Source organism: Malus domestica, chromosome 04 (assembly GCF_042453785.1).
Source record: "Malus domestica chromosome 04, GDT2T_hap1".
Lineage (NCBI taxonomy): Eukaryota > Viridiplantae > Streptophyta > Magnoliopsida > Rosales > Rosaceae > Malus > Malus domestica.
The window spans coordinates 5815762-5838186 of NC_091664.1; the positions used below are offsets into that span (position 1 = coordinate 5815762).

At 37.8% G+C, this 22425-nt stretch overlaps 1 protein-coding gene, 1 long non-coding RNA gene, 1 other non-coding gene and 1 pseudogene across 3 annotated transcripts; 3 read left to right on the forward strand and 1 right to left on the reverse strand.

Annotated features, from left to right (window-relative positions):
* The first annotated feature begins 1665 nt into the window (after nucleotides 1–1665).
* On the forward strand, nucleotides 1666–5420 carry LOC103432803 (pentatricopeptide repeat-containing protein At4g16835, mitochondrial-like; annotated as a pseudogene).
* TRNAE-CUC (transfer RNA glutamic acid (anticodon CUC)) lies at nucleotides 3229–3301 on the forward strand. The gene has a single exon. It is a non-coding gene; the product is annotated as a tRNA-Glu (tRNA).
* A 191-nt stretch (nucleotides 5421–5611) lies between the features above and the next one.
* LOC103432781 (ras-related protein RABD2c) lies at nucleotides 5612–7899 on the reverse strand. Its single transcript, XM_008370988.3, has 8 exons — nucleotides 7547–7899; nucleotides 7089–7161; nucleotides 6922–6969; nucleotides 6792–6839; nucleotides 6520–6591; nucleotides 6271–6426; nucleotides 6058–6161; nucleotides 5612–5940 (listed from the first exon to the last, which is right to left on the reverse strand). The coding sequence occupies exons 1-8, from the start codon at nucleotides 7558–7560 to the stop codon at nucleotides 5847–5849; spliced, it is 609 nt and encodes a 202-aa protein (XP_008369210.1). The 5' UTR covers nucleotides 7561–7899; the 3' UTR covers nucleotides 5612–5846.
* Nucleotides 7900–16112: 8213 nt separating this feature from the next.
* Nucleotides 16113–19536, forward strand: LOC139195241 (uncharacterized). The gene is made up of 3 exons (XR_011579915.1): nucleotides 16113–16480; nucleotides 17112–17810; nucleotides 19073–19536. It is a non-coding gene; the product is annotated as an uncharacterized lncRNA (long non-coding RNA).
* Nucleotides 19537–22425: the final 2889 nt, after the last annotated feature.

Genomic DNA, 22425 nt, shown 5'->3' on the forward strand with positions numbered 1-22425 from the left:
TCTTCTTAGCCAACACCTTCTTTAAGAAGAGAGAAGAACATGTGATCACTACAAGAGTGGGTCTTCAAAAACACAAATAGATTTTCTTCTAATGAGGAAGGGGAATCGTATAACTTGCAAGGATTGCAAAGTTATACCGGGAGAGAGTTTGGCTAATCAACATCGCTTGTTGGTGATGGATGTACATATCAAAAGAGAGAGAAAAAATAACAAGACCTTGAAGTGCTCAAGGACTAGATGGTGGAATCTAAAAGAAGAAAAAACAAGCCATTTTCAAAGAGAAAGTAATTACCCAATTGGTTTGGGATAAAGAGGGGAAAGCTAGCCAAATGTGGGATTCTATGGCTAATTGTATCTGAAAAGTAGCAAATGGGGTATTAAGGGAGTCTAAGGGCTTTGCTCCACACCAAAAGGAATCTTGGTGGTGGAATGAGGATGTACATACAAAGGTTAAGGTTAAGAAGGAATGTTGTAAAGCCTTATACAAGGATAGGACTGATGAAAATGGTGAAAGGTATATAATAGCGAAGAAGTAGACGAAGAAAGCTGTGAGAGAAGCTAAGCTAACAGCTTTTGACGATATGTATAAGCGATTAGATACCAAAGAATGAGAGTTGGATATCTATAAACTAGTTACAGTAAGGGAAAAGAAGACAAGAGACCTAAACCAAGTGAGGTGAATTAAGGATGAGAATGGAAAATGTTCTTGCTACAGAGAATGCGGTATAAGATAGATAAAGAGGTTATTTTCATAATCTTTTCAATGAAGGACATGAAATGAGTACTTCTTTCAGGGAGTTGAGTAACTCAAAAGAGTGTAGAAACTATTCCTTTTATCGTTGAATTAGGAAGGAAGAAGTGGTTGTAACTTAGAACAAGATGAAGCATAGAAAAGCAGTGGGCCCAAATGATATACTGATCGAAGTGCGGAAAGTATTGGGAGAGATGGGTATAGCATGACTCGCAGACCTTTTCAATAGGATTTTGAAAATGAATAAGATGCCAAATGAGTGGCGAAAGAGCACTTTGGTGCCTATCTACAAGAATAAGGGTGACGTACAAAATTGCATGAACTATATATAGGACTATTAAGTTAATGAGTCATACAATAAAGCTCTGGGAGAGAGTAATTGAGCATAGACTGAGGCAAGAGTCACAAGTCTCGGACAACCAATTCGGGTTCATGTCAGGGCACTCAACATGGAGGCAAGCTATCTCTTACGAAGATCGATGGAAAGATATAGAGATATAAAAAAAAGATTTGCACATGGTCTTTATAGATTTGGAAAAAATGTATGATAAGGTCCCAAGAGACATTCTTTGGAGGATTTTAGAGAAGAAAGGAGTACAAGTAACATATATCCAAGTTATAAATAATATGTATGATAAGCAAGGACTGTCATAAGAATTCATGAAGGACAAACCGAAAGCTTCCCCATAACTATAAGGTTACATCAAGACTCATCTTTAAGTTCTCACCTTTTTGCATTATTTACGAATGAGTTAATGGGACATATTCAAGATGATATTTCTTGGTGTATACTTTTCGCAAACAATATAGTGTTGATAGATGAAACTCAGGAATGAATAAATGCAAAGGTTAACCTTTGGGGATAAATGTTGGAATCTAAAGGTCTTCGCTTAAGTCGGTCAAATATAGAGTACATGGAGTGCAAGTTCAGTGCAAACATAGGCTCAAATGAGTTAGGGGTGATGATTGGAGATCAGGAAGTACCAAAGAATGATCACTTTCGTTATTTAGGATCTACCTTGCAAAAGAACAAAGAGTTGGATGGAGACCTCAACTATAGAATACAAGCTGGATGGATGAAGTGGATGAATGCATTCGACATGGTTGTATGACCGTTGTATGCCACTAAAGCTTAAGGAAAATTTTTATAGGACGGCAATAAGGCCAGCAATGCTTTATGGTATGAAATGTTGGGTGGTGAAGTATCAACACGTACATAAAATGGGTGTAGCGGAGATGAGAATGCTTCGTTGGATGTGTGGGCACACGAGAAAAGATAAGATTAGGAATGAGGAAATCCGAGATAAAGTAGGAGTAGCCGAAATTGAATGAAAAATGAGAGAAAATCGGTTATGGTGGTTTTGACAAGTGAAACGAAGGCTTATTGACGCTCCGGTTAGAAGATGTGTTTACGGGACATATGTTCGGGGCTGAAGGGATAGAGGAAAACCTATGAAGACTTTGGAAGAGACTTAAGAAAAGACTTAGAGTACTTAGATCTAACGGAAGATGTAACACAGAACCGAGTACATTGGCGTTCTAGGATTCATATAGCCGACTCCACTTAGTGGGAAAAGACTTTGTTGTTGTTGATGTTGTTGTTGTTGTACACTGATTTGAGTCTTCTATCTTAAATGACAAGGCTGGTTTTAGCTGGAAATGAGCACTTATTTTTTAGCAAGCTACCTTTAATCTGGTAAGTTGATGAATGTTTAACTAAGAGACCGTTTGATAACTATTTCGTTTTAGTTTTTTGTTTTAGTTTGCACTTTTTTGAAAATTGAAAACTTAAATCTTATTTGGTAGCTAGTTTTCATTCTCCATTAAATAAAGGCTTATTAGTTGATTTGTCCTGAAACTGCCATTTATTATCATTTTACTCCCTAAAACTTCCATTGTTGTCTCATTTAGTTTCAGTTCACCCCCATTATCATCCATTCCGTCAAATAGACGTTAAATTAAAGGTTAGTATGGACATCCAATATTGAAACATAGACAAACGATTTGCGGGAAGATAATAATACTTTTGTTTTAGGTTTTGGACTAGGCAAGTCATGGGTTAGGAGAGAAGCAAATAATAGGTTGTGTTTCAAAATCTAATTCAAGTCACTCATTGAATCCAATGGTTGCGGCTACAACTCAAACCAATCGACACAAAAACAAACAATTCACTAGAGAGACGAACGGTGGTTTGAATTAGAGTTGTAAAAAAGAGAATTGAGATTGTTTTAGCGGGCATGTTGGAGACCAAAAATTGTGTCAAAAATATAATGCCCATATTATCCTTTGATTCAATTCTATTTGATGGAATGGACAAAAGAGGGATGAACTAAATGAGACGACAACGGCTGTTGCAGGGATAGCGATAAAAACAAATTTTAGGGGGGCAAATTAAGTAGGGATAGTGATAAAAACAAATTTTAGGGGGTAAATTAAGTTATAAATAAGAAATGGGGTGTTTCATTGTCAACAACAAATCCGTTGTAGTCTAGTTGGTCAGGATATTCGGCTCTCACCCGAAAGACCCGGGTTCAAGTCCCGGCAACGGAAAGGTTTTTTAGCATTTATATTTTTAAATCTTCTTCTCCCGAAGTAGAAATTCAACTTCCTGCGCATGCGAAAATGCCCGGGAAAATGAGAGAAGCCCGTGAGGTGTTTGAGAAATGTCCTCAACCAGACTCTTGTTCGTATAATATTATGTTGGCTTGTTATTTGCACAATTTTGACGTTGATTCTGCTTTGGACTTCTTTCATAACATGCCTGTTAGGGACACGGCATCTTGGAAAACTATGATATGGGGGTTTGCTCAAAACGGTAAGATGAGGAGAGCTCGGGATTTGTTTTTGGTGATGCCAGAGAAGAATAGTGTCTCGTGGAGTGCAATGATTTCGGGGTATGTGAAATGTGGGGATTTGGACATGGTGGTCGAGTTGTTTGATGTAGCTTCGGTTAAGAGTGTTGTGGCGTGGACTGCTATGGTTACAGGGTATATGAAGTTTGGGAAGATTGATTTGGCCTAGAAATTGTTTAGGGAGATGCCAGTGAAAAACTTAGTATCTTGGAACGCTATGATATCGGGTTATGTTGAAAATTGTCGAGCTGAAGAGGGTTGGAAGGTTTTTAGGTCAACGATCGGATATGGGGTTAGGCCAAACCCGTCAAGTTTGAGTAGTGTTCTACTAGGTTGTAGTAACCTGTCTGCATTGCAGATGGGCAAGCAAGTACATCAGCTGAGTTATAAACTTCAGTTATATAATGATACAACTGCAGGGACCTCTTTGGTTAGCACGTATTGTAAGTGTGGGAATTTGGAGGATGCTTGGAAGTTGTTTGTTGAGATGGAGTGGAAGGATATTGTTACTTGGAATGCAATGATTGCTGGTTATGCTCAGCACGGAGCAGGTCACAAAGCTCTCGATTTGTTTGATCAGATGACGCATGAGGGAACACGCCAGATTGGAATTGGATAATGTTTGTTGCTGTGTTAATGGTTTGCAACCATGCAGGATTAGTAGATCTTGGGGTTCAGTATTTTGATTCAATGGGAAAGGATTATGTTCAAGCGAAGCCAGACCACTATACGTGTATGGTAGACCTTCTTGGTCGAGCAGGTAGGATAGTTGGAGCGGTCGATCTTGTTAAGAAAATGCCATTTGAACCACATTCTGCTCGATCTTGATCCAACAAGCGCAGCTGGTTATGTTCAACTTGCTAATGATTATGTGGCAGATGGGAACATGTTGCGAAGGTCAGGCAATCGATGAAAGAAAATTGGGTAGTGAAGACACCTGGGTGTAGTTAGATTGAGGTGCAGAGTGTAGTGCATGAGTTCAGATCAGGTGATAGGGCACGCCCAGAATTGGTATCTATACGCGAAAGACTGTTGGAGCTGGATCGGAAAATGAAGGTAGAAGGGTATGTTCCAGATCTTGAATTTGCATTACATGATATTGGGGAAGAGCACAAACGGCAGCTTCTGTTATGGCACAGCGAAAAACTAGCAATGCGTTCGGGCTTTTAAAAGTGCTGTTAGGAACCCGGATTCGCATCTTCAAAAACTAGAGAGTATGCGGGGATTGCCATCGTGCCACCAAGTACATATCAGCAATTGTAAAAAGGGAAATCATAGCTAGAGATACCACAAGGTTTCATCATTTCAAAAAAGCGGTTTGTTCTTGCGGAGATTACTGGTACATAAGCAAAAGCACAGTAGCTCCAGTAGAAGTTTTTTTTCCAGCAGCGGTCCATTCGACCGGAAATACTTGGAGTGCAAGCAAAGCAGTACTCCCATGGAAGTCGCAATTCATTACAAGACTTTCGCTCAATCAAATACTACATATAGTTCTCGCATAACGCCACACATCTAAAGTCTGAACTCAGCTTCTAAACGTAATATACGGACTTGCAACCTCTGCTCAGAGTCCTTTCTGACCCCGATGCCATAGATGATACCGTCTGAGCTTACACTCCTGTTTGAAGAGAAGCCTGTGAGACTCCCACAAGTTTTGGAAGGGATATTCTGAGAACTTGCAGACTCCATGCTAACCTTCTTTGTACTCCTAGAGTGGAAGAGCCAAAGTAGAGTCACATGATTATTCTCCCTTCCTTTTTACTTTTGTTTAATGAGGAAGGCGTTTGAACCTCTTCCCAACTACTACTGAAGAGAGATACCACTAGACCAAGAATTAGTTAGTATTCAATCCCGCCAGACCGAGGTCTAGTTAGTGTTCGGTCGATCATGGAAAGGACAGATGTTTGGGTCGTTTTAGTTGGCACTGGAGAACGATATATGTTATATCGATTGCAACGTAGTTGCGGTAACAAGGGAAAAGAAAATCATGCATCTGACGAGTACTAGGGGAAGAGAACAAGGCAAATACTGCTATTCACCAATATTCCTAATTTTGTACAGAGTTTTCGAAAAGAAATACATTGAAAAGAATGGAAGCTTTAACAGAGTGCTGACAACTGACAACAAAAGAAAATCACGACGGACAATCATTCTTCATATCAAATCGTTAAGATGTTTTACATGCCACCAAGAACACGGGATAATCATCATTCCCCCCACCCCCACCAATTATTTTTCCCCCTCTAAGATGAGCAGCAACCAGACTTTTGGTTCACAGGCTGTCCCCTAATCTGCACTGTTGGAGGCCTGGTGTTGTTCATCGGTTGGCTTGCCATCCTGCAGGTAAAATGTTTTAGAACAACGCAATCATAACTATGGCAGACTCAAAATTATAAGAAGAGGTGTTCCAGCCGAGCTATACAAAGACGACAAATAAAACACACGTAGAAGTACCTGTTCTTGATCTCAGCAGCCATAGCCATGAAGGCCTGCTCAACATTGGTGGAATTCTTGGCACTTGTTTCCATGAATGGGATTCCAATTTCATCTGCAAATGCCTAGAGAAAGGAAACAGAATATAACATTATTGTACTTCGCATCTCTCAGGCATGGGTAAAGGAAATATATACCATAAGTAAAACTTAAAACCTTTATGACAATATTTACCTTGGCTGTCTCATAGGACACAACTTTATTTGCTGTGAGATCGCACTTGTTTCCAACTAGAAGCTTGTTGACATTTTCACTTGCATATCGGTCGATTTCATTCAGCCATTGCTTAACATTGTTGAAGCTCTCTTGGTCTGTGACATCATAAACAACCTGCGAAAAACCCAACACCATGAGCCCATTGCCCATCTAACACCAGGAGCACGCAGGGAAAAATATCAAAAGAAAAAGGTACAACACACTTACAATGATACCATGAGCCCCACGGTAGTAGCTGCTAGTGATTGTCCTAAAACGTTCTTGGCCAGCAGTATCCCACTGCATGCCGCAAAAGAACAAGCAATTAGCCATTGGAGATGGCAAAAGTAAGATGAGACAATGTTTAAGTAACTTGTTGACAAAACTAGTTTCTCATTTTAACTTATCCAGAACAATTACCGACTTCGTCAAGATAAATAACTTAAACGGAACAAATCTCAATCTGTGCCACACAACACAATAACACAATAAAGACTTACAATTTGAAGTTTGATAGTCTTCCCATCCTGCTCGACAGTGCGAATTTTCTAAACGACACAACAAATAACACAGAGATTAGCGAGAGTTGAATCAAAGGAATCAGTAGTGTAAAACTGAAGAAATGCTTACAAAGTCAACTCCAATTGTGCTGATGTAGCTATCCAAGTACGAATCATCCTGGTTTGCGAAAAACGAAATACATGAATCAGAAACCACAAATCTCAATCACCGTAATGCCAATCGCAACAACGGAAAAGAAAATTAAGAAACTTGATAACTAACAGACTACAACTTACAGCAAACCGCAGAAGTAGACATGACTTGCCGACACCGGAATCTCCAATCAGCAAAAGCTTAAACAAATAGTCACTGCACACAATTCAAAACTCAATTTACTCCTCACAATCCCTAAACTGTATACAACAATCAAAATTATCAAGAACAGTAACTCGATCCAACCACTTAGGGTATGAATTCTTTCAGATTACGATCCCTAAAATTTCACATAAATTACGAATCTAACAGAAGAGTTCAACGGATCTGATCGCCAGTTGTCTGGATCTACACTCCGAAACCCTCAATTAGAACGAAAAATATCAACCACGCAGGATAAATTTCAGAAAATCAAATTACACTAAATTTTCCAATAAAATTGCGGTTCTAAAACCATCCCATATGCAATCAAATTCGATCGGCAGCAAATAAATCAAACAAAAATTAAAAAAAATTAGAAGAATCGTCGGATTGAACTCACTATTCGGGATTCATGGCTGGGAATTCGAAAGAGTCGCGAGAAATTGAGGAGAAATTCTAGTCCCGGCGAGCAGTTGCCGCTATGTGTGATATCTTCGCCGGAGAGAAGGAGGGAGAAGGGAAGGGGAAGAGGAAGACGAAGATTGGGGAAGAAGGACAAACCGAGGAGGGAGGGAATGAAAGCAGAGAAGAGAAGAGATGAAGATGGTGGTGTTTGGGTGCGTATCGTGTTTGTATTGTATTACAAAAGGCACCCTTTAATGTCGGAATTTTTCTGTATCGTGCCTGTGACGTAGAAACAGGGACCTGATTCCGCCACGTGTACTCTCGTTTATGAGTGAATTTACCAAAATAGTGCAAGTGAATAATTAAACTTTTTCATGCGAGATTTGAATTTAATATTGGTTAAAGAAATAACATTAAATTTAGGGTAAATTACATAGTAGACCCTCAAGTTTGAGGTCTATTACAATTGCATACAACAACTTCAAAACATTTCTCTTTCATATCTCAACTACTATTTTATTTCAATATAGTACCTCCATTACATTTTCCATTTATTAATCCGTTAAATGCTGACGTGGCTGTCACATTTGTGCCATGTGGCAAAATAATTTTAAAAAAAAAGAAAAAAAAAACCAAAAGCTAAGAGAAATCACCCACCCCGTGAACCCTCCAAACCAGAAGCCTAGAAAGAAAATCCATCCCCCCTGGCCGACCCACCTCACCCAGAAAAACCACCCCCACGACCCTCCCTCACGTAGGAACGCCCCTCCAGCGACCCCCCTCACCCGCAAACCCCCCCGGGACACTCCCTCACCCACAGAACCCCCTCCCGCAACCCACCTCACCCAGAAACCCACATCCCTTCCCCTGCACCCACCATCTTCCCTCCTCTATACACCCCCCACTCATTAAATCCACACTCATTCCTCACATCTCACGAACCCGGCAATGACGGGATCTGGGTTTTTTTTTTTTTTTTTGGGTTGCAGGGGGAAGAAGATAAAGATGGGGGAGAAGACAAGAGGAGGAGGATGAGGGGTGGGGAAGACGAACCAAAGGGCTTTTTTTTTTTTTTTTTTTTTTTTTGGGTTGCAAGGGGAAGAAGATGAAGATGGGGAGAAGAGATGAGAGGTTTCTGGATTTGGGGGTTGCGGGGAGAAGATAGCAGGAAGAGGGGATAAGGTTTCAACTTTTTTTTCTTTTTTTTTAAGAAGATTTAGCTTTTTTAAAAAAAATTAAAAATTATTATTTTTGTCATGTGGCACACATTTGGCAGCCACATGGCACAAATGTGGCTGCCACATCAGCGCTTAACGGATCAATGGATGAAAAATGTAACGGAGGTGATAGGAGTTAGTTACAACCGTGCGGAAGCGATAAAGACAACAAATATACGAATAATTAAAAACCACATTTCTAAAGTGCAATACTAACAAGAAGTGATAGGAATTAGTTACAACCGTAAACACTCCTAATCAGAGCATAAAAAGTCTAGGTGCAGTCTAGTAAGACAAGTACTAGTTACACAGTACCAGGAATGTCCTACTATTATTCAAATAAGTCAGAACTGCCAACGATCCTGAGCCACCAACAACAAGCTTACTTAGAACTTGGAGGGGCGCAAAAACAGAAAACGTAAGTGGGCAAAAACAAATATTTTACAAAATCATTTCATTTATCAACATATCTAATCCCTCGCTGTAAAACATGTATAATTTTTCCCAGAATCAAGATATAAGCATATACATAAATATATATGAAATCATATCAATTCAATTCACGTATCACATAATCATAATCATATATATATATATATATATATATATATATATATATGCCATGCCAAGATATAATAAAGTAAACAATCCAGGTAAGAATGATTTCATAGAAATATGATATGTTACCCAGAACCCCTGAGGTGGTCTGTACGGTTGAATTCATAGCTTAAAAGTCAATCTAGCCGGAGTCACTACAATGACCTATACGACAATATACTGCACATAAGTCAGAATCACTAAAAAGGGTTTATACGACAAGATTGGGTAAAATATAATTATGCTCAATTCTATTCTCTCATAATAGCCGGGCGATAAATCGTTAGTCACCTACAAGTCGGAACCATGAATAAGGTTTGTACGACAAGACTGTGCACTTAAGTTGGATCCAATATGAGCATATAGTGCGGGAGGTGACGTAAATAAACAGGCCTGTACTTCACATCTCTAACTAAATCACAATCACCCTAGGTGCAGTTTTATATTTTATGAGCTCAACCTTATTCAATCACATATCACATCATCGATAATTCACATAATCAAACATAACTTACCTGAACTTACCTGTGCTTCCACAACACCACAATTATATATATATGCAACCATGGAATGCATATTCAGAATATAAAAGCAATTGGCATATTAAATCAAAGCATACTTTCCTTAAAAATGCATTTCTGGGAAATATATCAAGTATATAAGTATATACTGAAAACAAAAGCCCACTCACTGATATGTCGACGGGTTGTAACCCCCGAGTTGCCCCTGGATATGCTCGTCCTCGGGATAAGTCTCACCTATATGCGAATTGACTATAAAAACGTTATTTTAAAGCACATAGACAAAACTAGCTAATAACTTCTCATACATTGCTCAATTTTGGTATTTGAATATACCAACGTGACCTACACAACCTCACGAACATCGTGATATTTTTAGATAAATTTTTCTGTGGCTCACGCGCCCCTACGCGCCGGGGAGGGCGCGGCCTCACCCGCATCATCTTCAACCTCCAGACGCCGGAATAGTGTCATCGGCGCCAGATTCTTGGCAGACCTACAACTGCCTATTTCTCGCTCATTTTTGCACCATTTTTCACGCAATTTATACCAGAATGAAGCTCTTAACTTGTAGAACACAATCATACTAATGTAAAGCTCCAAAAGTCACGGAATCTCACTGGAGAATTCCAAGAAAAACCGGCCAAACTTCGTCCACACGATCCCGACGTCCAAAACCTTCAAACGAAGCACTCCAAGCTTCCTTGGGACCTCATAGAGCTCACTGTGAGCTTGGATTGTCCTAAAATATAACCATTCAAAAGTTCATGAATAATGCTTAACTCAGAGCTTGAGTTTTCAACGTGATATCGAACGAGTTCTTACTTGAAATTGGTACCTTTGAACTCGAAATGGACTAAGGAACACAATGGTGTGCTCAAAACCTTCGATCTGTGACGCTTTTGCTTGGTTCAAGGTTGTCCGTACGTATAGTAAGGAGAGAGAGAGAGTGAAACCGAGAGAAAGAAGAGAGAGCACGAGAGAGTGAGAGAGAGAGATAGAAAAGATGTGTGGTCCGAACAGTTTGGGTCACCAATCAAAACAACAATTTCCTTGCTTTCAAATTGGTCCAAAGACTTAGGAGAATAATGGAAATGGTTCCAAAATCCAACTTAAATCACACAATACACTTTAACATCCAAGGGTACAATTGTCATTTCATGTCATCGAAAATTAATTATTCGGGACGGGTTGTGACACTGACCCACCTTATATGTATATTTTTTTTAGTTTTATATTTATAACTTAATTAAATCCAACGGTTAAGATCTAATTTGATCAAATCCAATGGTAAAAAGAAATCTAACGGTTCAAATTTAAATCCAATAGCTAAAGTAATTAATTTTTTTTTATTTTATGTGTTTTATATTCTTTCGTAGTGTTCCATGAGTTTCATGGTGTCGGTTTTCAATATTTTTCAGAATCTTAAATATTTTTAGGTTAAAATGTTTATAAAATTAAATTATGATAGTCTACATAATTTTTTTTAAAGTTACTTTAAGAAAGAAATTATCCTAAATTCATTCTTTAATAATCTCGGGCTAAATATTTAACCCAAAAATGTTAGACGAGAAAAACTGTTTATGGGTTTACACCTAAATTTTCTGGGCAAAAAAATTTAGGTTTTAACCCAAGGATTGGAGATGGTCTTAGCATTGATCCTGTGTTTCTTTTTATGTGCTATGAGAATATTTTTGCTCACCATCCTCAAATATGATGATATGCATCACTTTATTTATCATCGTTTGATGAGTTTATATTTCAAAATCTATGTAGGGATTAAACACAAATCTCAAAATTTAAACTAATTCATTAATAATAAGAATGGTGTTAGCATTATCATCACTTAAGAGTGGTGAGAAAAAATGCACGCCTTTACCACGGGTAGATACCATCATCAAAGCGCAATTTTTGTCTAGGTAGCAACTCTGACCTTCCTTCCCTTCTGTTTACGAGTCTCGTGACAATTGTCCTTCCCCAATTGGTCTTCTAACTCCAACTTTATCTAGGTTGCTATGACAGTTTTATTATGATTAGGGACGGATGGAAGTAGGGACTAAGGTGGTCCTAAGACCAATTAGAGTCTAGAAAATAAACATGTAATGGTCTTCTAAAGGTCCTCTAACTGTTTGGTATAAGTCATTTTTGTGCCTACTAAATATTTGATGTAATGCATGCAAGGCATATCTTGATAGGTTGAGCCGACAACACTCGATAATTTTCGCTATATCACTAATTGGCTTGCTTCGGCATATGCCATTATCTGTTGACATGTGCGCAACATGGTTTGACTGTCAACTACAAGCCCGCCAAATTTTTTTTTGCACGCTTCACACTATGTTTTTACATCTAAAAAATTAACATCGGGACCCCTCAAGATTCAAATTCTAAATATGATAGTATTATTTATCCTGACGGCGCTATAATATACCCATCGTCAAATCTCCTTGTGGCAACAATTCTTTATGGGGGTGTTTGTTTGCCTTCTTTAGCTCTCACTGGACTGGCTTAGATTAAAAATTAGTGCAATCCGTGTTTGTTCATTGGTGGGACTAAGTTTAATGGGACAAGGGAGGAATCGCCTCGACTAAATCCCTCACTAGGAGGTCTTAGCGAGGCCCCCCAAAAACAACGGGATTGCTAGTCTCGTCTCCCTCATCTGCAAGTAGCGTCCCACGAACCCACATAAGCAGCATCAACCCCCCTTCTCCAGTGACCAAACCAAAAACGTTTGTCGCTAAACTCCATTGTCCCGCAACCCATCGCCTTTTCAGCATCTGGGTCGATGATTTGGGGGCTTTTGCCATATGGGTCGATCTGAATGACGGCAAAGACGGGTCTTTTGCTACCTCAGCTTCGCTTTGCCCCTCCCATCTCCTTCTTCCTTGCTTCCCACAACCAGAAAACCCATACAAATTGAACCCAGAAAACCCAGGAAACCGAACCTAGAAAGCCCAAAAAGAGATGGAGGGACGGAGAGGGAGGAGAGAGTAACTTTGGGGATGATTTTGCAGGAAAATGGTTTTGAAGAAAAAAATGGAATTGAACTTTGAAGCATTTTGAAGGAAAAAAATATGGGAGGAAAGGAAATAATGGGCAATGAAACCAAAGAGGAAGAAAGTACTCTCTAGAGAGAGGTAGAACCGTAGAGAGTGTCTAGAATATTTAGAAGGAAAAGGATGAATTCATAATAAAATATTATTAGATATATATTCAATATTATAATTTATTAATTATTCTGTTTTTTAATCTAACACTGCACCAAACTCTTTACTAACTTAGTCTAGTTTAGTTTAATCTAAGTCAGTCCAACTTAGTCTCCGAAGCTAATTCAGTCCGAGATAATCCGATACAACAAACGCATCCTATGAGTTTTCTATAAGAAATTGTTGTCTCTCTTTTAAAATGTGAAATAATATATATATGAATCCTTTAACAAGAGAGATCCCCATTTTTCTAAAAAAATGGGGATACCCTCTTGACAATTGGATTTGACTTTAATGAAATTGTGTGGTCTGTGATTTAATCTCAACCACACAATTTCATTAAAGCCAATACAACAGTTAAGAGAATGTCCTTATTTTTTTAGAAAAATAAGGATCCCTCTTGTTTAAGGGCCTCTATATGCGTGTGTGTGTGTGTATATTAGGACGTGTGCATCTAGGGGAAATTAGTATAGTGTTAATTTTGTTTTACAAATATGTCGTTTTTATGAGGTGATTAGAGGGATACCTTATTGTCTCTACATGCTGCTGGTGCACCTTCACGTATTTGTATTTTCCTTGTGCTAACGGCGAATTATCAACACAATTGACAAAAGAAAAGAAGAGTATTCAAATTTTCGTTGTTGATTATATAAACATATTATTTTTTTAAATATAAAAATTCATAAGGACCGATTCATGTATTGAAATTCAACACTTGCATTGTGTTGAAGTGCAATTTCACATATGGGCCCAAGTTTGGTGGCTTCATTAAGGCATTGTATTTTTTTTGAGATTAAAAAGATTTATAGAAGTACGTCAGTCATCTTAACTACTATCGTGTGATTCATTAGAACCAGCACTAAAAATCGAACTTAGACAATATTAGGCTGGATCAACCCGTGGTTACACATGTTAAGTGTTTGAATATTATAAATATATGTGCCGTTCCTATTAGTTCAGGCTCAAGTTAAAAAGATTTTTGTGGCGATCGCGTCAAGCTGCATTGTTGTCCTTTTTCATTGGATAATTTTTTCTCTTTCTTTGCATTTGCACCACTTCCTAGTCATCTTACTTTTTTTTCGATGAAATCTGAGCATTCCTCCTTAAATTTTAGTCGAATAGGAATTTTGATTCATAAGATAAAAATTTGTGAGAATTAATTCGTAAACTTGTCAAAATGTGAAGCAATAGTTATTTTGGATAACATCATTAAAATTTCTATCCCATTTTTGGCTCCTTAAACTATTTCTTTCGAACAGAAAAAATCATTGCTTCACATTATGGCATATTCATTGACTAATATTAACAGATTTTTAAATTAAAAAACACGAATGCTCCACTTTTCTCTCCTATTTTAATGAAGGCTATAACACAGTAGTGGGTTGAATGTCTTAATCATTTTAATTAGTGTCCTAACTTCAAATAAAAAGAAAGTTGTTGCCTCGAAGAGAAGATGAGACCAAGAGAAAATTTGCCTTTCGATATGACTGAGAAGAAGGTGTCGAGGCTAGAGATGGGGTACAACCAATATACGTGGCCTTGAAGCGAGAGAGATGACGATTCTCGGATTAATAACTTGTGTGTAACAATCGTTTATGAAGTCAGTTCTATCTTGGACTTGGATCCACAATCTATGTCTAATCCATAATACAAAAGAACAATACTTGGCTACTTAAAATTTAGCAATCATCCCTGTTTTTTTTCCAATTAGATTTGTACACATGTTCAAATAATTGAAATTGTAAACACAAGCTAGACATCTGTTCAAATCTAATTGAGTAAAAGGAATGACTGCTGAAAATTCAGCATCCAAGTATTGTTTATAATCAAATACAAAAAAAAAAAAGAAAAAAAGAAATTAGGAGCAATAAGGGGGGCGTTCCAGCCATTTTGTGTTGGAAACAAAATTGAGTGTGAACGTGCTATTGAGGTTTCATATGGAAAAAGCCAGTTGTTTATTTTATATAATATTATTGAGTGCTGAGAGCCTGAAACAGTTGGGTTTCTTGGTTGCTTCACAAAATTGATAAAAAAAAGGGACAAAAATATAGAGCGCAGGATGACAAACCACAAATCTTAATTGCCAAGGACTAAATACGCTTAAAAGCATTTGGGGAAGCTTCCACAAGGGAATGCGTGTGTGTTGTGTGTTCATGTTGACATTACTCTCAACCAAAAGGAAAGACATAACGTGATGATGTTGTTACACTAACGCATAATATTAAATGTCACTTAGTACTATAATTCGATGATATTTCTTTTTATTTATATATAAGACGAAAAGTGTTTACGACACAAATATATTGTCGTATAGAACAAAAAGTAAATATTGATCTAATATTATGGGTCAAACTTGGATGGGTTAGACACAAATATATCCAAGTCTAATTTAACTTTTAACCTAATTGAACATATTCTTTTTATATTTTTATTACAAGCAATATTCTTATTCTAAGCTATATTAAGGGGATGGGGGATGGTTTGAAACTGGAATAGTAAGTTCAAGAGAAAATCTTTTTCCACGAGTGAATTTAAATTCAGAGAAATTCCACTAAAACTCAACTCTCCCTCAACTCAAGCATTTGATGGGATGAGACCTTGGGCAAGCCAACCTAACTAGAATTCTAGGTAACTTAACCCTTCTAATAGCGGTTGACAAAAAATTTCTGAAACAGACCCCATTTAACGATTACATGGTAATGAGTAGATATCATCGTGTAATTATAAGTGATCATGGATATACATGAATATATCGTGGTCAATGATCTATTATACATGTTGAGTTAGGATTGTATTGACTTTTCACCTCGTCCGAATTACATCCTTAGTTGTTATAATGTGACCGTTCTAATTCAACGTATTTATTAAAAATGCTATAATACGACGATAAATTTCACCTGAAAAATGTTTTAATACGACGATAAATTTCATCCTAATTCAACGTCTTATTTATGAAAATTTAACAACTATTTTTCACCACAACAAACGAAACTTGAGTCGTTAAGTAATTTTATTGGGTAGTTTTGTTTTTAAGATTCAAGAAAGCCGTCTTCATTGTTGACCGAACCAGACTCCGTCTTCACATCCCAATCACAAGGAAAGATTCAGACAAAGTCGAAGATGCAGAGATCCAAAAGTGCTTCCAGAGTCTCCCCAGAGGACTTGCTTCTGGCCTCCTCCTCCCCCCAATCTTCAACCTTCAAACCAACCACAAACAACGGCTCAGATCACCACCAGCACGAACATCTGCATCTCCCCACCTACGATCCCCTCTCTCATGTGGCAAGGAGAGAACGGCGTCGTATCAGGTCCGCAGAGAACGCCATCCACTTGATACCTGTCCTGCTCGTCCTCTGCGCCATTGTCCTCTGGTTCTTTTCCAATCAAGGTACAAAATACAATCTGCCCACTTTGCCATTTGGCCCCATATATTGTTGATATCATTTCTGCTTTTTCCCCTTCATTTATTCGAGTGCCAGTGTACTCTAAATTAATCTAAACTACGAGAGAGTTAAACTCGTAGAACGGGAGCACACTGCCCTAGTCAACTTAGCTAAGCCAAGTATCAAGTTTTGCTTTCGAATGCCGTGACATCAAGGGAAAAATTAGCTGATTAGAAAGGACATGAATTAACTCTTTCTCAGTTCTAGTTGAAGTTTACAACTTTAGAATGGTCAAACGCCTTTGCTTGAATTGATTGTTTGGGTCCACAAATTAATCTCTGCCTGTGCAATTTGAGAGAGTTAGAAACTGCAGTTTTGGATTGATTGAAGCTAATTTGATTCCTTGGATCATATGATGCTTCTTGATGCATAATTTTTAACTATCCCGAAAAGCGGAACAACTTGTGAAGGCTTCCTGTGTTGGTCATATCTTTGAAATATTAGTTCAAGCCTTGTCTTTGGGTAACATTTTTTGTTGTGTTTTCGCTTTGGTTGCGTTGCCGCTTCTATTGCTAGTGAAGTGAACCGAACAGATGCGTAGATATCCAAGTGATTTACTTTCTTTTTGTTGTACAGAATGAAAGATACCAAGATTGATGAGAAGATCGTTTGGAGAAGCAGCTTTCAATTAAACATGGAGGAGTTGAACCTGAAGAAACGGTTTATGAATCACTTTCGGGCGCTCTCTTATTCGAGAAAAAGCTCTTCTCAGCAATTTAATGTGAATGTGAGATAACACGGGCATCGTTCGCTTTAGTTAGATGCCTTGATTGAAACATATATAAGTAAATCAGAAAGGTGTTCATAAGCAGTATAATGTCATGTACGATTAATATTGTGAGATCCTTTCAAAAATAAAAAATAAAAATTTCTCACTCATGCTTGACTGATTTTGAACTTATCCTGGAGTTTGTAGAGGCTCAGGGCCCGTTTGTTTGACCGGATTAAAGAGGATTGGATTGGACTAGACTATAGTCCCTTGTTTGGCATGCACCAGGATTAGGTTTAATGACCTTAGGTCGGACTCACTCGGATTATACACCTCCTTACGAGTTCTTAACGGGGATCCCCAATTTCGGGTGGACTCGTAAGCCCTTCCGCGAGAGAGTCACTCGTCCAAGAACCCCCCAACGTCGCTCGTCCTGCTTGTCCTCATCTCTGCGTCTTCCCCCATCGTCGTCCTTGCCCTGCTCCCTCATCGTTGTCCTCCTCACCCTCATCTCCTCGTCTTCCCTCATCTGCATCTGCTTACCCTCATGTGCTCCGAGTTGTCTGGTAAACTTAGAATCTTCAATTTATTTCGTCGATTTGTTTTGTAGATCGTGATATTACTGAGCTTTATTTGATTTTGTTGTTTTGGGTTTGAGAAATTTTCAATCATAGACCTTTGCACTTGAACAATTTAGGTTTTTGATTTTTAGGTCAAATTGAGATTAGAATTTGGGGTTTTCATATTTCAACTTTTCCTTCAAATCCGAACTCAGAAACCATGCTTGACCATAAAATCGACAAATTTCTTTTGCAGAAGGGACACATACTTCCATCTCTGTTATGTTAGTATAAATATGTGTGGTTTTTCGTTTTTATGTTCTTGGTTCACGAATCGATGACTGGACTGAGAATGATAAGGATTATTATGAAAGGTAAGCGCTTACCTTGATTTCCTTTTGGTAATTCTCTTTTGGATGTTTATTTGATTTGTTTTCAATTTCGATTTCGAATTCCTGTTTGTGTCTGAATTGGTAATTCTCCTTAGGATCTGGGGTTAGTGAGCTACTTATGATGTGAATTTGTGATTTGAAAACGAATTAAGCAATTGCGTAAGAACCCAAATGGATCTAGATTAAGCTTAGAACTGTTGTGGAAAAGTATGGCAGTGAGAGTGACTGGCTTGAATGTGATCTATGCTTTGCTTTCCAAGTCTCGTCATTGCGGGCAAGTTTCTTTGTCTAGTTGAAATCACAAACACCGGCTTTCTTTTTATGTAAAGATCTTGATGATATATGCAATTAGGGACCTTCCACTTGTTAGAAACTAGTTTGGAGTTCTGGAAATAAGAATGTGTGCTGAATGTCAATTGACCCATGAACATTGATGATAACATCTTCTTTGGTGGGTTTGGTGATGATTAATGCCGAAGGTTATCATTCATATCGACACCTGGTTTTCTTAAGTCGACCTAGTTACAGGTTCTTAAAAATTCTATCGGTCTTGAAGCTTTGGATTTCACAACTTGGACAGAGGTTAGCAATTTGTTACAAAGTAGAAATGTTTCAAAAAGTGTTCATTAAGGTGTTTTATTTTCTGGTTAATATGCCTAGTGGAATACTCCGATTGTGATGTGTAACTAATTGATCGACGAATGATCTATCTTTCCCCTTTTTCTTACTTTCCTGAGTTGTCGTTCTGTCTTTCGTTCTTTTGGATGAATGATGTGCAGATATGCAAGATTTTTGTTTTAAACAGATTTCGGTTTGTGTTCTGTACCTGTGATTCGTAGCATTCATCTAACAAATAAGCATGCACCAAACCAACAGTTACTGGAGGCTGAAGGCTAACTATGTGATTGAGTCAGTGATACAACTGTGCATTGAGTCAAATGAGGATTTACACTTCTTATCACATACTGCGTCACAAAATGTGGGAGTGTTCAAGTCAATCGATTCGGAACTCAAGAAAGTGTTCGTCCAAAGGCTTTTAGGCGACAAAACAAGTGGATGAGTATATTATGTGGTGTGCTTTTTGACATGGATGTATTTTATTAATCGTACAATCTTAAGTTATGGCTTCTAACTTAGCCTTGCACTGTGAAATATTTTGGCTAATGTTAACTAGGATTTTGTAAATTATGGAGATCTACTTTGGAATGCTATACTATAGTTAACTAGCATTTTGTAAAATATCCTAGAGGAAAGTTTAGTGAATGATGTTTTAGAGAGTCAGTCAATGGCAAAAATTGACTTGTGCAATGAAATGAAATGATGAAGTAATTGCTCCTCTCTTTCTTTTGCATATTGTTAATAGATGATGTTGTATAATTACTAGTATATATATGTATATAAGCGCTTAATTAGACAAAACAAAAATTTCATACGCATGATTATTGGTATTACTAGCTTAGGAATGCATAAATTGTTCATGATCTCTTCCTTTTGCATATTGTTATATAGTTTTCTTCAAACTAGTTGGAGCAAGCCAATTTACGTGCTAGGAATCCAAATGTAGTAATGATCAATGCGCAACTATCCATTTGTCATTGTGCCTCGCATCATTGTGGTCTTCAGATTGAATGCAATTGTCATGGTATGGACTGAAATTGGCTTATACATATAAGAGCAATTCCAAGTAATTATTTCACAATTGAGTTAAAAACTGAACTTGTCATACATCAATTTTTGTTGTACTCAAATACAAGTATAACCCATCTTTAACTTTAGTCTACAGCTTTAAACCAAAGGTGAATTATTAAGAAAAGCATCTTGAACCTTATCGATTGTTGGGACAACACTTTGTTATATTGATGTTTGGAACAATGCTACTCTTGAATCATTGGCAAGAAAATTTGGTTTTTGTAATTTTATTGAGTCTCACTCTCATCCAATATTATTAATTTTAATAATATCTTTAATAAAAAAACAATTAAAATAGAACAATAATGTAGTTCTAGTCTGAGCAAACACCAAACTGTTTTCATTATCCTGCTTCTTAGTTCGATCCTGCACCAAACGCTTCACTAAGCTAGTCCAGTTTAGTCTAGTCTAAGCCAGTCCAGCTTAGTCCCCGCAGCTAGTCCAGTCCAAGACAGTCTGGTGCAACAAACGCACCCTCACAATCGAAATTCCTATGCTCCAACAATGGTCCTAACCTAAGAAGTTGCGGAGGATGACATTGTTTCGAAACACACAACAGGGTCCTCCCACTGCAAGAGTGACCCTACAAGATTTGCGCGTACAGTCAGCGGAAAGATGAGAAGCCATCTATCGCTTCCATACGAGCTGAGAGCATCTTCTACTGATGCTGGTCCTGACTTGATTGCACCCGCAAGCTTTCTTGCCAGAACTACTGCATCTTCCAAAGCACAAGCACCTTGCCCCAGATTCGGAGTCATTGGATGCCATGCATCTCCCACCAGCACAATTCTTCCTGCTGAAGCCGGAGGGCTGATGCTGGGCCACAGCCACGGTTTACAACTTTGGTTCAAATGGCTGCCCATCGGGATAAGGTGCAAGACCACGAAAAGCACAATGCCTTTCATACTTAGCCTCAGGGAATCCCATCCACTTAGCCGTATGAGATCGGCAGAACATATTGAAAAATATTTGTGATTTCAGTTTCACCCTTCATCAATCTGCTGTACAAAAAGCGATATATAACCTGGAAAACACGTTTAAAACATTGTCAAAAGTGGTTATCATATCTGAAAACACTTTTAGTCATTCTAAAAACATTATCGAATGTGCAAGTTTAATAGGAAATTGAGGGAATAGATTAAGGGAACCTTTTGAGATTTTTGACGGTCTGATTCTGATTAAAATTAGACCATTGACACTGTATGAATGGGTGGAAGGTGACATCCTACAATGCACGGAGCCACACTTGAATGTATCAACATTATATTAACATATGTTGACGTATTGGTACCAAATATGAATCAAAATAATCTACCAAATATCGATGACATATAGCAACATCCATTAAATATGGACACTTCCACCGATGCTGACGACGACGAACAATTTCTGAAAGTTCAATTTTTTGCATTTCCTTCTATTTTTAAGAAAAAAACAAGCATCGTGATCTCTGGTGAAGTATTTGATTCTGAAAGTTATCATTGAATTTTTGTGTTTTGGAGTAATGGGTTTGTTGTGTATCTCACATAAAATCAAAGAGATTAATACATGAAGTTTGAGGAAGATATTAATGTTGACTTGCACGAAATATCCAAATATTAGACGACTGAAGAGGACAAAAAATCATAATGTTTTCAGAATTGGAAAAGAAAAAAATTGATCTGTGGAGAGGAACCCACCACTAAGGTGAAAGTATGAACCCGCCAATTTTCAAGTACGAAAGAAGTGAGGTCAAGTTATTAAGTATCAAGGGATTGATAAAATGCTCTTCATGAACGTTGCAAAAATGTCTGTGAAAGATTGGCAAATGATTTTTCTCAGAATTTGCAAATCCCTATCACATTTAATAATACTCACATACCGTACTTTGCTTTTGCACTTAATGGTGAATACGGCTATGCTTATGACCAACGAACACCTATATTATTCCTAACTTGCATCTTAACACTTATACAATATAACATGTGTAATGTTTTATCATAAAACGCCTTGTCGTTGCATATGAAACGATTCATCATAAGTTGACTTGAAATTATGATCTTTCATTTGTTTTTGGTAAGAAACAGGGAATTATACCAAACGAGGTGAGTCCTAGTGATCCCCACCATCTCATCAAATACACGACTCCCCGTCCATTCAGGTGAAACCGTGAAAGTATGATCTTTCCTTCTAATGTAGGTGCAAGAATGACCGTTGGACTTAGACGCTATGAAATGTAGCTAGGTGCAGGAACGACCGTCGGACTTAGAGGTAAGAAAAAGTAAATTAATTAATCGTAATCCAGGTAGATGGGTATGATTATTTGAATTCTATATACATTGGGATGTGCCTTTGGCCCCTTGGTGTTGTATATAGTATTTTATTTAGAAGTAAATGTCCACAGAAAAATACATAATTTATTTGCCGCCTTTAATCTTTACTTGTTTCAGTCTTATACGTTGGTACCTGTTCAAAACTCTGTAGATCTCTCTCTCATTAGCTAGCTAAACTGCAACTTATGGAGAAAAAGATGAAGAGTTTGGTGCCAATTTTGCATCCTT

Coding starts and splice junctions, on each gene's coding strand:
- LOC103432781 (XM_008370988.3), bottom strand. Junction 6,427..6,519: donor GTGGGGCTCATGGTATCATT/GTAAGTGTGTTG, acceptor GGTTTTTCGCAG/GTTGTTTATGATGTCACAGA. Junction 6,162..6,270: donor TGTCCTATGAGACAGCCAAG/GTAAATATTGTC, acceptor TCCTTTCTCTAG/GCATTTGCAGATGAAATTGG.